General features: G+C 48.4%; 1 protein-coding gene across 4 annotated transcripts in view; it reads left to right on the plus strand.

The window, feature by feature from the left end:
- LOC119951706 (probable E3 ubiquitin-protein ligase MID2) overlaps positions 1-17,473 on the plus strand; it is a 444,841-nt gene that overhangs the window by 407,491 nt on the left and 19,877 nt on the right. For all 4 annotated transcript variants that reach the window (XM_038774982.1, XM_038774980.1, XM_038774983.1 and 1 more), the window contains exons 6-7: positions 7,537-7,664; positions 13,102-13,245. In XM_038774982.1, coding sequence (XP_038630910.1) covers positions 7,537-7,664; positions 13,102-13,245 — 272 coding nt within the window. The remainder of the gene's footprint in view (positions 1-7,536; positions 7,665-13,101; positions 13,246-17,473) is intronic.

The raw sequence follows: 17,473 nt of genomic DNA on the forward strand, positions 1-17,473 counted from the left end.
GGCTTCAACGTGCAACCTGAGTGCAGGAGTTAAATCTTGTCCAGTGTGAGGGTCTTCAGGCTTCATGAGGCTGGGAACCACCCCTTGTAGGAGTCCTCCACTTTGTCCGTGCAACCAGACATTTCACAGAACCCCACCCAGGGAACCTCGCAATTGCTGCTGTGCTGATCCTGTGGATTAATTTGCTCCCACTCACTTTTCAGCTTCCATTCTTGAAGGGCAGGCCCTTGGCAGTGATATTGCCACAGTCGCAGCAAGGAGGACAGTGAAAGTAATGCCAGATCTGTTCAAACTAAAGGCTCACGGCCATGAAGGGCCATTAAGACCTGCGAGCTACCGACTTAGGCGTATGTGATTTGGTCACGCACATTGTGGGTGGGATCCAGATTGCAACGCCTCCCGAGGCCTGCGTAGATACTAAGAGACGTTGTGGCTGTCGTGTTGAGGTGCAATGCAGCCAGTAGATCGCGCCCTTCATATCTATTTCAATTTTTGATGCGTTCCTTTGGTGGCTCAGTGGGAATTCTGCTACCCTTGTAGAGCTGAGCCATTCAGTCTATGTTGTGTTGGCTGATCACATGCATGACAATGCCAGGACAGCTGAGACTTAACCATCCCCCACCTCAAGACCGGGGTTTAACTTAACTGGGTCCCCCACGTCCTCTCCGCTACCTGTTCTGCATGATATCTAAACTTGGTACAGACAACATCAACATAGATCCAAATTCCAATGGGGAGTCATGAGATCTATTGCTGAAATGTAATTGCTTAAATTAGGGTATTGAGACCAGCAGTGGTGCCCCTGGCATTGTCCCCAGTGATGAAAATAATTCTAAGTGTGAACTTTACCAGGGAGAAACTCTCCAAGGCCCAAGAAAAGTGACCAACTGTCGTCAGATAGCAATGAGAAATTCGCCGACAGAGCCAGCGGGAAACTCCCGCAAAAACTGCCACAAATGACACTTAGAAATCTTTCTGTTAGATCATGTCCGTAATGTGATAAATGTCCATCACCTGAAACCCATTGTTCAGCAAATCTGTTGCAGTATCAATATACCACATTCATGCAATGTGCCTGCAACCAAGGACATCTTTTGAGTGGCCTGTCCAAAAATTGAACACGGCGATCAGGCGGAGAATCAACTCCGATGGCCAACTTAGGCTGCTGCCAGTTTGACGCCGGTCAGCCATGTTCTGCCTCCTCTGAAATGGCGTCATCATGTCACACGGTGCGTGCCGTTGCACCGCCCCCGATGGACCGAGTTCCCAAGGGCGCAGGAATCCTGCGTGGCAATGGCGGACTATGTCCAATGCCGCCACACTCAGCCGGTGTGGTGAACCACTGTGCACCTGTATTAGGGGGTGTAAGGTAGGACCTGCACTACAGGTTCGCCAGTAGCCCCTGCCGGCTAGCTCCGCCCACAAGGAGCCATATAAATATGTGTGCCCTCCTCCTGATCAGCCATTTCGCCAGCTGCAGTAGGAGGCCACGCATCTGACTGTAATAAAGCCACAGTTGTACCAATCTGAGTCTTTCGTGCAATTGATCGTGCATCAATTTATTAGAGTCAGATTTTCTAAGAGATGGATATCAGAATCAAACCAGATCACCTGCAGCTGGATCCGCACTCGCCCGACGCCAGAAAGGGCTTTAATCACTGGCTAGCTTGTTTTGAGGCCTACATCAACCCTGCGACCCCCCCCCCCCCGCCGACAGAAGCTCAGAAGATTCAAGTTTTATACTCCAGGTTGAGCTCCAGCATGTTCCCGTTGATCCAGGACGCCTCGAATTACGCGGAAGCAATGGCATTCCTAAAAGAACCGTGCGCAGAAATCAAACACAATCTTCTCCAGGCACGTACTCGCCACTTGCTCTCAACTACCTGGTGAGCCAATCGAAGACTTCTGGCGGGCCCTAATCCTACTCGTCCGGGAGTGTGACTGTCAGGCCGTTACGGCCACCGAACACTCTAATCTCCTGATGCGGGTTGTAACAGAGATTGCGTCGGACTCCATCCGACAACAACTGCTGGAAGGGGCCAGGCTCGACCTTGCGGAGAACAAACCTTTAGCGCTCTCCATGACGGTCGCGTCTCATCACGTTCAGGCCTTCCCCGCTCGCCTCGCGGCCCACCCGTCCTACCCCTCCGGGGGGGCTGGGGACCTTCCTAGTCAATACGCCTGCGCCTCCTGCCATCTGCGCACCCAGGGGGTCCCCGCTGCTACTTCTGTGGTCAGCAGAAGCACCCCACCAACGCTGCCCAGCCCCCACCGCCACTTGCAAGTCTTGTGGTAAAAAGGGCCACTTTGCAGCTGTGTGCCAGGCCCGCGCAGTGGCCGCTATCACGCCTACCGCCACGTCACCCCTGCCGCACGCACAATGGGCGCTGCCATCTTCTCCTCCCGGGGCCACGTGCGGCCAGTGGGCTCCGCCATCTTCTCCCCCCCAGGTCCACGTGCGGCCAGTGGGCGCCGCCATCTTCTCCTCCCGGACACGCGTGCGGCCATCTTGTCCCGCCCCCGCAATGTGCGCCCCATGGGTGCCGCCATTTTGTTCCTCACAGGACCTCCGGACGCCACCATCTTGTCTTCCCCACTGGGCTGAAACGCCAACTACACATCATGATCTGGGTTCATCCGACACCTCTGACGACCAGCCGCAGCTCGCTTCGATGACGCTGGACCAAACTCGTCCACACAACCTGGCCACCGCTTCCACAACGGTGAAAATCGACGGCCACGTGACTTCTTGCCTGCTGGACTCCGGGAGCACCGAAAGCTTCATACACCCAGATACGGTAAGGCGCTGCTCCCTCGCGGCCCACCCCACCAATCAAAGGATCTCCCTGGCCTCCGGATCCCACTCAGTCTCCATCCGAGGGTTCTGCACGGTCACTCTCACAGTCCAGGGTGTAGAATTCACCGGCTTTCGCCTCTACGTCCTTCCTAAACTCTGCACTGCACTATTGCTGGGTCTGGATTTCCAGTGCAATCTCCAGAGCCTCACCCTCAAATTCGGCGGGCCCCGACCTCCACTCACCGTTTGCGGCCTCGCGACCCTCAAGGTTGACCCACCCTCCCTCTTTGCCAATCTAACTGCGGATTGCAAACCCGTTGCCACCAGGAGCAGACGGTATAGTGCCCAGGACAAGGCCTTCATCAGGTCGAAGTCCAGCGGCTGCTTCGGGAGGGTATTATCGAGGCCAGCAATAGCCCCTGGGGAGCCCAAGTGGTGGTGGTTAAAACTGGGGAGAAACACAGAATGGTCGTGGACTACAGCCAGACCATCAATCGGTACACGCAGCTCGACGCGTACCCCCTCCCACGCATATCTGATATGGTCAATCAGATTGGACAGTACAGGGTCTTCTCAACAATTGACCTGAAATCCGCCTACCACCAGCTCCCCATCCGTAAATTGGACCATCCATACACTGCCTTCGAGGCAGACGGTCGGCTCTATCACTTTCTTAGGGTTCCCTTCGGCGTCACTAACGGGGTTTCGGTCTTCCAAAAGGAGATGGACCGAATGGTCGACCGGTATGGTTTGCGGGCCACATTTCCATACTTAGATAATGACACCATCTGCGGCCATGACCAACAGGACCACGACGCCAACCTCGCTCAATTCCTCCGCACCGCCACTCTTCTCAACCTTACGTATAATAAAGAGAAGTGTGTGTTCAGCACGGCGCGCCTGGCCATCCTCGGCTATGTAGTCCAAAATGGACTTCTGGGGCCCGATCCCGACCACATGCTCATGGAGCTTCCCCTAGGAGCTTCCACTGCCTCAAGGCCCTCAAACGCTGCCTGGGGTTCTTGTCCTACTGCGCCCAGTGGGTCCCAAATTATGCGGACAAGGCCCGCCCACTCATACAGTCCACTCAATTCCCCCTCGCGGCCGAGGCACAACATGCATTTGCCCGTATTAGAGCAGACATAGCCGAGGCCGGGATTCATGCAGTAGATGAAACACTGCCCTTTCAAGTAGAAAGCGACGCTTCAGATATCGCCCTTGCCGCCACTCTAAACCAGGCAGGCAGACCCGTGGCTTTCTTTTCCTGCACCCTCCGCACCTCTGAAATTCGGCACTCATCTGTCAAAAAAGAGGCCCACGCTATCGTTGAAGCTGTGCGGCATTAGAGGCATTACCTGGCCGGCAGGAGATTCACTCTCCTCACTGACCAACGCTCGGTAGCCTTCATGTTCAACAACACGCAGCGGGGTAAGATCAAAAATGATAAAATCTTGCGGTGGCGAATCGACTCTCCGCCTATAATTACGAGATTTTGTATCGCCCCGGAAACTCAACGAGCCCCCAGACGCCCTATCCCAAGGTACATGTGCCAGCGCACAAGTAGACCGACTCCGGGCCCTACACAACAGCCTTTGTCACCCGGGGGTCACACGACTGTACCACCTCGTCAAAGCCCGCAATCTGCCCTACTCTGTCGAGGAAGTACGGACAGTCACCAGAGACTGCCAGGTCTGTGCGGAGTGCAAGCCGCACTTCTACCGGCCAGACCGCGCGCGCCTGGTGAAAGCCTCCCGCCCCTTTGAACGCCTCAGCGTGGATTTCAAACGGCCCCTCCCCTCCACCGACCGCAACATGTATATCCTCAGCGTGGTCGACGGGTATTCCAGATTCCCCTTCGCCATCCCATGCCCCGATATGACGCCTGCCACCGTCATCAAAGCCCTAAACACAATCTTCACTCTGTTCAGTTTCCCCGCCTACATCCACAGTGACAGGGGATCCTCATTCATGAGCGATGAGCTGCGTCAGTTCCTGCTCAGCAGGGGTATCGCCTCCAGCAGGATGACCAGCTACAACCCCCGGGGAAACGGGCAGGTAGAGAGGGAGAACGGGATGGTATGGAGGGCCGTCCAGGAACCTCCCAGCCTCTCGCTGGCAGGAGGTCCTGCCTGATGCACTACACTCCATCCGGTCACTACTGTGCACCGCCACAAATAGCACACCACATGAACGTGTTTTTACCTTCCCTAGGAAGTCCACATCCGGGATGTCACTCCCGACTTGGCTCGCAGCTCCAGGACCGGTCCTTCTACGTAGGCATGTCCGGCTCCACAAGGCGGACCCCTTGGTGGACAGGGTACACTTGCTCCACGTCAACCCCCAGTATGCCTACGTGGAGTTCCCCGACGGCCGCCAAGATACTGTCTCCCTCAGGGACCTGGCTCCCTCAGGTTCCACTCCAACAGACTCCCCCACCCACGCGCCACCCTCCCCTCCCCCAGCGTTCCCAACATTAGCCCCACCAGGTCCCTCCCTCCTTCCCCTGCCCACGCTAGAGGACGAGGAAGATTTTGGCACGCTCCCGGAGTCATCCGATTACTGGCCAGCGCCAGCACCGACGTTGGCGACACCAGCACCGGCATCGCCGCCACCCTTACGTCGCTCTCAGCGAACCGTCAAAGCACCGGATCGACTTAACCTCTGACCGGCACCGGACCATCAAAATGGACATTTTTTTCCCCCTCCCCACTATAAATTATTTGCAAAACTGTATATAGTTCCACGCCACCCCCGCCGGACTCATTTTTTACAGGGAGTGAATGTGGTGAACCACTGTGCACCTGTATTAGGGGATGTAAGGTAGGACCTGTACTACAGGTTCGCCGGTAGCCCCTGCCGGCTAGCTCCGCCCACAAGGAGCTGCATAAATATGCGTGTCCTCCTCCTGATTAGCCATTTTGCCAGCTGCAGTAGGAGGCCACGCATCTGACTGTAATAAAGCCACAGTTGTACCAATCTGAGTCTTTCATGCAATTGATCGTGCATCAGCCGGGATGCATACCGCTGGCCTGGGGAGCTTCCGTGGGGGCTGGGGGGAATGGTGGGGGGTGGCCAGGGGGTGGGCTGCAGGGTCACAGATGCCAGGTCATGTCCTTGCATGGCCGGCGCCATGTTGTATGGCGTGACCACTGCAGGTTGTCAGCCGTGCACATCCGTGGCCAGGGATCGGCCATTCTCTGCCCGCTTTCGGTGAGGGAGCCAGAACTTTCACCCGGCACCGATGGTAGCCCCTCACCCATCCCGGAATCGGTGAGGATTTCATGCAGAATGTTTGATCGAAAAGGACCACACATGCTCCGTTGGCACCAACACTTTGTCGCTGAAACGGAGAATCCAGCCCAATGTCTTTAAAGATTTTCCACAATAAGATGTGCCTTCAAGAATTTGCATCTTTAGTTCTGTGATTCCTGTGACACTTCAGTGGCTCATGGTTCAGCTGACAGTTAGTGGTCTGTGACTGCGAAGTTAATGCAGAAGGACAGCACACAGCATCTCGATAGCTCAACATCGTATTGCAGTACTAGTAATGCCTTCGAGCACTAAGTATCACAGAACAGAAAGCAAACCAGACTTTGCTGTTGTTTGTGTCTCTCTTAAGTAACTCCACAATGTCGACTTCAAAGATTTTTGATAAACACCCCTGTGTTTCTCACTTAGTGGCAGCGCTAATTAAATTTCTTATTGAAGGTGAATATATCCTTTGTCGGTGATTATATTTTAAAAACTAACATAAAACTCAAGTCTGAGAAAAGGTCCTTCAGCCAATTTGTTGTTCATCTTTCCAGCACCTCAATGCTCCCATTTCAGCATCTAATGCATTTGATCATTTATTTGTTTCTGTGCCTAAGTTTATTCCAACCATTTCTCAGTTGAGTAAAGAAGCATGTCTGAACATCAGTTGAAATTTACAATTGACAATGTTTGATTTATACCCTCTACTTTTAGTTCCTGGCTTCTTATTAACCAATACTGGGGTTACTTCATGTGTACAATTTAACATTTCAAATAGCTTGGGTTTACAATTATCATTTGATTTTGGACTGTGAGCTTAAATTTTTTAATATTCCTTACACAAATTCCCCTTTAAAATTAGAATCAATGCTGTTGCTTTTCTTTGCATCCTGTTAATGGACCAATATGAGTTTTTGTGACATGGTCAACAAAATGAAGCTTTGTACAGCAATCTGACCACTATTAATATAACATCTGAAGACTTATACCCTACTGCTCTCTGTACATGCGCCATCATATTATTTAGACGTTGGGTGGGATTTTCCAGCTGGGCCTGCTGAGGATAGTGTCACCAGTGGGATGGGAAAATTGGAGAGCATTTCCCATTCCGTCTGTGATGATGCCCACCATTGGCAGGACCCAGAAATTCTACCCATTGAAAAAGATTTGTCTATTGTGTCCAGTTTCTCACATTTCCTCACCCTGCTAATTCAATTCCACTCCAGATATGCTTTGAGTGTCATCATGTTACTGTCGCCCAAATCAAATTCAGAGATGGGGAAAACGTAAAAAGAAACGTCTGTTCAATATTGTAAATGTTATTTCTGGTTATTTTCTTCAGTTTAAAAAGAAAAACGTTGACATAAGACAATGAAGTCTAAAGCTTTGCTGCATTCCTTAAACAATTGCATTGCTAGTAAGATAGTTCTGAATAATTTTTTTCTGATTCTTGTTGATTCATTTCTGTCTCTTGGTTGCTCTGGTAGAGTTGCTATGGCAACAGCATCTTCTCAAGTCCTGATTCCAGACATCAATTTGAATGAGGCCTTTGAAAATTTTACCTTAGATTTTTCGAGAGAGAAGAAATTACTCGAAAACCTGGACTATCTTACAGGTAAATATGTTCGAACAACAGTGAGTGACGAGTTTTTGTGCTATTGTCTTACCTTACAACACTCTTGGAACTTGCTCCATCCTCCACAGCTTCCAACCTAAATTACACAGTGTCATCATCACTTCCATAAACTTCCATACAACCAATACTGTTGTCCTTGCCAAGTTCCAATAGCTTCCTATACCCCAGCAAATCAACTTCAGCATCTATGTCACCATTTTAAAAGATCTCCATGGTTTCATTCCATCAAAGCAAAACAATCTTGGTCAGCTGTATACCCAAAATGTATTGGATAAATGCTTACTCTCCATACACCTTCCCCTGAGATACAGACCCAAAATCTCTTTGCCTTCCACTTTCAAAACCTTCAGCTTCAGCACATTTGCCGCCTCACAACTCTTTCTTTCCCTGTAGTTCCAACGTTATTCCATTTTACAAAGCATTTTGAGGTGTTTCCCATTTCAGAAATGCAAGCCATTATTGTTCAACGGTTCACTTCATCAACTGGTTTTCTACAAACTGATTTTTCTCAATATTGAATTTCACTACCGCTATTTGAGTCCTTCACACCTTCAGGAGATTGAGAGGAGGAGGACTGAGAGGTTGATGGTAGAATAGGAGAGGAGAGAATAAAGATCACGAACATGGTAAGAATGAAGAGGAAAAAAAAGAGGGATAGGGTTTAACATTTTGTAGAAGAACTTCGAAAGTGTGAACATCCCTACTATGTATGTGAACTCCATATTTAGGTACAATATGGGTATAAAACAGAGGGTGGGATTTTCCATCCCACAACCCCGCAGCGTGTTTTGTGGTGGCAGAGGCAGCCATTTCTTTTTTTTTAAAATAAATTTAGATTACCCAATTATTTTTTCCAATTAAGGGGCAATTTAGCGTGGCTAATCCACCTATCCTGCACATCTTTTGGGTTGTGGGGTTGAAACCCACGCAGACATGGGGAGAATGTGCAAACTCCTCACGGACAGTGACCCAGGGCTGGGATTCGAACCCGGGTCCTCAGCGCCGAAGGCAGCAATGCTAACCACTGTGCCACCATGCTGCCCACGAGGCAGCCATTTCTGATCCCACCGACGTCTACAGCTTTTTCCATGACTTGAAGATTCCACTAGTGGGAAGGTTCGGAAAATTTCGGCCAGAAACAGACCCGTGTGAATTTAGAGAGTTTTGGTTTGGAAGCTCTTCAACAAATAAATAAGTTTCCACCCGTATCAGATGTCCGCCTAACTAAAACAAGAGAGGGGGAAAGTTTAAGGGAGATGTGCGTGGAATGTATTTTTACACAGAGGGTGGTGGGTGCCTGGAATGCTTTGCCAGCAGAGGTGGTAGAGGCAGCATGATAGCATCATTTAAGATGCATCTAGACGAGACTTCCGGTGGCGCCCTCGAGGAGACAGGTCGCAGGTCGGATCGCTCCTGCCTGCGATGGGCAAACGGACCTTTTCTAACGGACTTTTTTGAGACCTGGCAGCCTGAATCGGTGGAGGAGACGATAGGGAAGAGTCTTCCTTTCCGGGGTGTGGGCAGCTGGACTAGAAGTGGTCGAGTGGAGCGGCAAGAATCGAAATGGGAGCAGTGGGGACCCCAGACCGAGCAGCCAAGCATGGCGGACGGTGGGGACCGGGGAGCAGAGGCTCACTGGCCAAGGGAGGAGCAGATGGAGTTCTTCAAGAACTGCTTCGCCGAGCTGAGGAGGGACACGCTGGACCCGATGAGAGCGGTGATGGACCGAATGGTTGAGACACAGGTGGTCCAAGGGAAAGCGCTCAGGGAGGTCGAGGCAAAGCTCTCCAGTCAGGCGGGCACGGTAACGGAGCTGGAGTACGAGGTGGAGGAGCTGAACTCCCATCAGAGGAGGATGCAGGAGCAGCTTGAAGAGCTGGGGAACAGAGCCAGGAGGCAGAATTTAAGGATCATTGGCCTCCCCGAGGGCTGCGAGGGGTCGGATGTGGGCGCATACGTGACGGGTATGCTTGAGGCGCTGACGGGACCGGAGGCCTTCCCTCAACCCCCGGAGTTGGATGGGGCACATAGAGCCCCCGCAAGGAAGCCCAGGATGGGCGACCGACCGAGGGCCTTGGTGGTCCGCTTTCACCGGCTTGCTGACAGGGAACGTGTGCTGCGATGGGCCAAGGCGGAGAGGAGCAGCAGATGGGAGAACTGCGAGGTGCGCATTTACCAGGACTTGGGAACGGAGCTGGCCAAGAGGCGTGTAGGATTCATCAAGGTAAAGGCAGCCCTCTACAAAAAGGAGGCGAGGTTTGGAATGCTGTATCCTGCAAAGCTCTGGGTTACATTTGAGGAACTCCACTACTATTTTTAGACACCAGAACAGGTTTGGACCTTTATTAAAGATAAGAAACTGGACTTGAACTAATGGGCACTTGGTTCTTTCAGTGCTGTACAGTGCCGGTGGTCTGTTAACCTAATTTGCTCTGATTAGGTGTGGACTTTTATTAAAAGAAGAAGCTGGACTGGAACTAAAGGACTTTGGGCTCTCAGAGCTTTTGTGTGGTGGCGGTTTGTTAAACTATCCTGTACTGTAATGTTTTATCCAAGATTGTTTTCAGCCTGGACAAAGAGTGGGGGCTGGAGGGCGCACTGTTTAGGGTGTTTTGGGGGGATTGCAACAAGGGGGGGGGGGGGAAGAGAGGGGCCCTGCAAAGGGGCCCAGCACTTGGTACCTTTTGGCAGGAGATCGGGGCCTCTGATAGGGGGATGGGCTAGGGGCTGGTTACGGGACTTGAAAGGGCACAGTGGGATACAATTACCTTAATGGGTCCCTGGTGTGTGGGGGGAGGGCCCGAGCGCTCGGACGGGAGACAGGCAGGCGCCAAGGGCAGGGGTCAGCGTAGCTAGCGTAGGTCGGGGGCACCAGGGAGAGTCGGAGGCGGGGCGGGCTAGGGCCAAGCGCAGGGCTGACCTGGCAGGTCAGGCCTGGGGGGGGGGGGGGGGGGGGGGGGGGTCCACGTTAGTTTAGTTGAACATGTGTGGCATGGGCAAACAGAGCTGGCAGGGGAAGTGCCTTATTAACGTGTTTCTTCTGGATCGGCGCAGGCTGGGAGGGCCGAAGGGCCTGTTCCTGTGCTGTAATCTTCTTTGTTCTTTGTTATTTTTAAAAAGCCAGGATCAAATGTAACGGCTGAATCTCTATTTTTAAAAATAAATTTAGAGTACCCAATTCTTTTTTCCCAATTAAGGGGCAATTTAGCGTGGCCAATCCATCTACTCTGCACATCTTTTGGGTTGTTATGGTGAGACCCATGCAGACACGGGGAGAATGTGCAAACTTCATCCGGACAGTGACCCGGGGCCGTGATCAAACCCGGGTGCTCGGCGCTGTGAGGCAGCAGTGCTAACCACTGTGCCACCCTTGGCTGAATCTCTATTATTGCTACTACAGTTCAAAGGGATGGAATTAACTCCTATCAAGCAGTTAGGAACTGATTTACTACTGACATAATCAAGTTCACAGTGCTGCGCTCAGTAACTTCTCCCAATAAGCATCCTGTGCTACGAACTTTATATCAATTGATATAAACCTAGGATGTGTAAATCCATCCTACTACTACCTATGAACATCTGATGTTAAACCTGTGCACATGTTAATCTAGTTCTCTCAGGCTGTTAGGTGCCGGAGAAACGGATAAACTCTTTGGCCTAAAGACTCCTGGCGTTCTGAACACTCAAACGTGTGGAGAATATATTTAATTTTGACAAGAGGATAGTAAGTTTATATCCAGAGTGAAGTCTGTAAGGTAATTTACTACTGTGTATTGTGAATTTTGCAGATACCGTAGCCAGTCCTTGCACCAGCCTGGCAAGAGGTAATTGCAGCAGTCAGTGTAGGAAAGGTCTGAGGGGTTCAGCCTGGAGTTGCTAGTTCACTGAGCTTTGATGTTCGGCGATAATACAGCTGCTAACAAGGTGATACCAGATGGGCATGTCATCACCCTACTGGCATTAATCCAGCACTATGCCATTAAGATTCCCACTCGCCCACATGCCTTCAGGTAAAACAGGATGTACACTGTTTATTGCCTCTGAACAACCTGGGACAAGCTTAACTGGAGTCTCTCTTTGGATACAAAACATAGTTGAACTCGCTGCAATTCACCTTCCCAGGAGTGGCATAACGCTTTTACATGATGAGCCTGAGACATTCATGAGATTGAATCCCAGCCTCAATCATCTTTTAAATTCCCACATCTGGCCTATTCCTGCTCCCAATTCTTATGCACTTTACATACTTTTAAGTAGTATTTTAAAATTAGAGGAGATTGACTTCATCTTAATTTAGACGCTGGATTAATGCAAGCATGTGTTTGCTAGTTACTTTTACATTATTGTCATTCTGTCACATATACTATAATAAGACTGATTTTTTTCAAATTTATCCTTTTTGGCATTTGCAATTTTTTGCATCCCGAGCATATAATTGAAAAATTCCAAATAGAATCCAAAATATATATGCAAATGATTCAAAACACACAGCAAATTGATCAGCTTACCTTTCCCTTTTAGATACTATTGCTTTAAGTAGGACCCTTCTTCAAAAAACCTGGAACTTGAGCCTATTTATTCCCATTCAGATTTTGACCAGCCTGCTTGGTCCTAATTTTATTTCATACTTCCATGTTTATGCTGCGTGGTTATGTCTCCATTAATAGAATTGCTTTTTCTGCTATTGCTGGAAGTAATACAGGTAGATGTTTCGTACATCGTAATCTGTGCACTGTCATCCCCAGATCCATCCCATCTACCCGTAGCAAAGTTTCTCATACATCAAAGCAATGCACAGTGACAGAACCTTTCAGATGATCTATGGGCTTCCTTTTTACACAGAAAAAAGATTATACAGTTTACCATTTACATAGAGGTCCCAGGCCTTGCCATGATAATCTGGTAAAGACAGATAGCTTGACCGAGCGATGGAGAGGTCCAGGTTTTAATAGACAACTGACATAGTTGAAGAGAGAGGATAGTAGATGATGATGTCACACATAATTATCTTTCCACTTTTACCAGCACTAAATTAATTTTAGCAAAAGGAATCAAATTTGAAAGGAATAATATAGGTGTTTATAAAGGTGCAGAGCTGTGAACAAGTGAGTAGCTGCAATATGGGTATAAAAACAAAAGATTAGGTGCACCAGGAAAGCAGGCAGAAAAAAGGGTAGATTTGGATATAATTCATTGTCCAGTTTCCTTGACAATGGCGCATGCCTGGGTTAAGTCAGCAACCCTCAATATAACCTTTTGCTTTTGTTGTCCAACTCAATTTCTCTGCCCCTTCAGTGTTGTTGCTCACTCCATTTCCTCCACCGTTACATCATGCAATGAGGATATATGCCATTTTAGTGAAAGCATTTGTTCAATGCCAACCAGTGAAACAATCTCCTCCACTTTTTCTTTGCAGCCCCAAATCCTCCGAGCATTCGAGAAGAGCTCTGCACAGCATCTCATGACACCATTACTGTTCATTGGACCTCGGAAGATGAATTCAGCATTGTTTCCTATGAGTTGCAGTACACTATCTTCACAGGACAAGCAAACTTTATCAGTAAGTTTGAGAAAAAAATGTGGAAATGCAGTAAACCTAACATTTTAGTGAGGACAAGAAGGCCGGACTATTGTCCATGTTGCTGTTGATCAATCATCAATGTCCACCAGTGATGAATCCCTCTTTTTGACTTTTGTACCCACCCATTCCTCTCTGAGGAAGACTATTTTTTGCTAGTCCCGTTATTCATTTATGCAGATGATATTTGATACTCAGTAGAGCAGAAAAGAAATAAATCTACATCACAACACCTTTTAACCCCCTCTTTGGCCATTAATTTTCCACTTACTGCACATCCACTCCTCTCCCTATGGCACTGATTTCTGTTGGGATAAAGATCCATAGACTTCAAGTGCCCTTTGTACCTTTCAAATGGCCATATTTCATGTGTGAGTCTGTAATATACATTTGACAGCTCCAAGTTTGAAAAGAATGTCAACAATTCCTGTATCATCTTCACCGATGTCAACAAATGCAGTTCAAGCAAATGTCACTAGGTAGCAATCAGGACACAGAATCCTGGCTGTTTTTTTTCACTTCCAAACTGGAAATTCTGATAAACACTGATTGGTTTCCCTCTTATCATCAGTTCAGTGCTGAACTTGGAAAATCTGCCTGAGTTTGTGATCATAATGTGGCGAAATGCAATCCTTTTGATGGATCACAGACTAAAGCCCCAACCATCTTTTCAGCTATTTAAAAAGCAAGAAAGATCTTGTACTGTTCAAAGAATAAGAATTGTACTGCTGTTCTGGTTCATTCAATTGCTGTTTGTGTACTTTGTGAATGTAAAATGACTGCCTAATTTACCTATGAAACAGTTAATGCACCTCAAAATTCAATGCGAAGACCGTTAAACATTTTGCCATTCTATGCCCGTGTGGGGAGGGGCTGGTGAGGTGGTATTGTCACTGTCCGCATCCCATACATTTTCAAACAACAGAAGACAATATAAGATTGCATATTGGTAAAATATGGATTTGTTTGTAACAGAAACATTTCAGCAATACTGCAGAAGGAGGGAAGCCTGTATTAGCCTGCAATGTGCTTTTAACATTGCTGGTCTTGTGAACCTTCTCCTGATTTCAGGGAAAGTCTTGGTCTGACTGGCAGGCAAGCACAACAATTTGCAATATTGCTTTTGCAATTTTTTAGAATTAGATGTGAAAACCTGCACATTGACCTTACTATTTTAATGGCCCCTTAATGCCCATCTTGTTGATGACAGACAATACTTCCTTCTATTTCCCATTGTTCACATCTTTCTGTCTCCTTTCAACTCTTGTCTTCTGTATTTGTGATGTTTGTTTTTAATGACACTCTCCCAGCTCACTGACACACGTACTTTCAAACTCCAAACTGTCTAGCCTCTGTCCCTTCCTTTGCTAGATAGTTGTGCAACGTCACTCTGCTCAGTCGATCTCCCACCAATACCTTTTTATGTTCAATAAAATATTTGCTCTCGCCCACATTGCTCATTCCCCAATACTCGCCAGCCATTTCCCTATCAAGACCAAGGAGCATAGACTTGAAAGGATCCGGTCCACTACAAGTTCAAACATTCATTTCCACACCTTGTCACATCAAGCACTATACTCTTTTCTGCCAAAACCGCTCACTACTGGGAGCAGAGTTAACCTTCTGCCTCTTTTCTCCATGACCAACTTCTCCTTAAACCTCTCTCCTTTGCCCTCTCCAGTTTCACCTCCAGCAAGAAGTGCCAGGAGTTCACAGACTTCTGTTCCTCTGAGATCACAACCATCTGTTCTGCTCTCTCTGCTGCATCACCACCAAACCAGAGTTTCCAAGGTTCTCCCTGCCCTTATCTTGAGTCTGCATCTTTCTCAACTTCTTGTCTCCATTGATGCCATCTAAAAGATAAGCCTGTCCACGATTCACCACATGCTTTCTCACTAAACTGCTGATCACACAAATTATTTTCCTGGCACTCATGTGAGTTGACATTGTGAAAGGATCCTCTGTTCAGGTACTTTAAAAACCGCTGTTATCGCCTGCCTTGTTAAAAGATCGACCCTCGGCCATAAACTACCAGCGCACTTCTAACCTGCAACTTCCGAAAACTGTTTGTTCCAGTGATAATGGCCTCTTGGGTATCTCGCTCTCTCTTCAGATCAGTGCTGATGGTCAAGTCTTTAGCCGTCCAGGCACTAAGTTCAGAAATCCACCCCTGAACTTTCCTGACCTTCTTTGCGATCCCACTGTTTATTGATGCTTCTATGAAACCTCTTGGGGCAATTTCCTACATATAAGGTGCTTTATAAATGCAAGTAATCATTAATTATGTTACTTCATTATAAATGAGATAGAATTCCCAGACAGGCTTAAAGGTACTAATAAATAGATCTGCAGGATGGATGGTATTTGTCCCAGAGTGCTAAGAGCAACAGAGAAGAGGCTTGAAAGACACTGTTAGGCTTAGGAAGAAGTGTGCTCATGCCAATCCACAACTTTTTCCAATTCTCTGTCTCAATCTTGTCATGAGCAATTAGTGTTCTGTGCATTAACAAGGTACCAGCCTAAGGCATTACCTTTTTATAGTGCCATTAATTTTAGTTCTTTTTTTCAAATTAAGCATTTTTGTTGCAAAGTATTAAGTCACTTAATATGAATAGTAAGACCAGTTCTTCTCTACAATAAAATCTCTTCCCTACATAAGAATTCATGGGCATGTTGCTCTGTCACGCCGCACCAGATTTCTGGTTTGGCATGCCGTCGCAGTTCTCTGTTTCGCTGGCTGGTCAATGAGGTCCCCCATTGTGGGGCAGCCCCACGCTGTCGGCAACCCCCAGGGCTACCGTCAAAATGGAGAATCCCGACAGCCCCATATGTCAGCCTGTTTTAAGATGCAAACCATCATTGGCAATTTAATTTATACAAATTTATTTGAGATATTTTGTGAAAGAAACATCGTTTTAATCTGTCCTCTGGAGAACTCTTCCAAAGTCACAATGTTGTATCAGTATTTAAAAGTTCTTAAGTGGTGACATGAGGAAAAAATTATTTACGCATCATGTTGTTGTCATTTCATCTTGACTTTAATTCCAACAATCAATCCTGATCCCACTCACAATACATATGCAGTATAATTCAGGGGGCAGCCAGCTCCAGCAATATTTCAAGCAGACGATGTTTTTGCAACTTGGACAATTGCAAAGTGTTTAGAATGCATGTAGAATGTGGATAATTCATAGTTTCTTCAAAAGTCATTCTGGCAATTCCACTCTGGTAACGGACAAGGAGGCTACAAAAAGCTGGTATCCTTATCTTTCCAGTAGTATATTGGATGAAGATCTTACCTGCAGTCCTCGGAGGAGGAGTGTATGAGCATTCCTCCTGGGAGGCTGTCCGAGTTGTGCTTCTTCCTATCAAGAACTGCACAGTAACATGTGGTTATGTTACTGGATTAATAATCCAGAGGTATGAATTTTAGTCCATGGCAGTTATTAATTTAAATTCAGTTGATTGAATGAATCTGCAATAGATAAAAGCTAGTATGGGCAATGGTGACCACTACTGGGGCGGGATTCTCTGAGCCTCCGTGCCAAAATCGCGTTCGGCGCACGCCGCTCCCGCGTGGCCTCGAATCGTGTGCGGTCTATGCAGCATCGGTCGGGGCCATTGAAAGAGGCTTCTGCGCCGATTCTCCGTCAACAAATGGCTGAGTTCCCGACGGCGTGGGTCTTTGATGGTCCCACCCGGCGGGAATATTGGCTGGTGGCTGTGGACACAGTGGGGCCTCCAGGACGGCCAGGGTTCCGATCGGGGGCCACGGATCCGCGGGCACGCGCGATCTGGGAGGGGGGGGCGGTTATGTTGTTGGTGCCGGTCCGCGATAAAGGTCGGCCATGTCGCGCGGCACTGCCGACAGAGGCCACTGATGTGCGCATGCGCGGACCCCCGACCGGAAGTGCAGGGCCCCATATCGGCAGGCGGAGCTGCGAGGTCTACTCCGGGGCCCTGCTAGCCCCCTGCAAATCGGAGAATCACCCTGGACCTTCTCCAGGTAAGTCCAGAGTGATTTGCACGCGTTTTTCTGCGGGCGTATGGACATAGCCCTATTATTGGAGAATCCCATCCCCGGATATTCATAAAAACCCAACTCATTCATTGGTGTCATTTAGGGAAGAAAACTTAGCATCCTTACCCAGTCTTATATGCAACTCCGGAATCTCAGCAATGTGGTTGACTAAACATTCTTCAGCATTGA

Source organism: Scyliorhinus canicula, chromosome 17, assembly GCF_902713615.1.
Source record: "Scyliorhinus canicula chromosome 17, sScyCan1.1, whole genome shotgun sequence".
NCBI classification, from domain to species: Eukaryota; Metazoa; Chordata; class Chondrichthyes; order Carcharhiniformes; family Scyliorhinidae; genus Scyliorhinus; species Scyliorhinus canicula.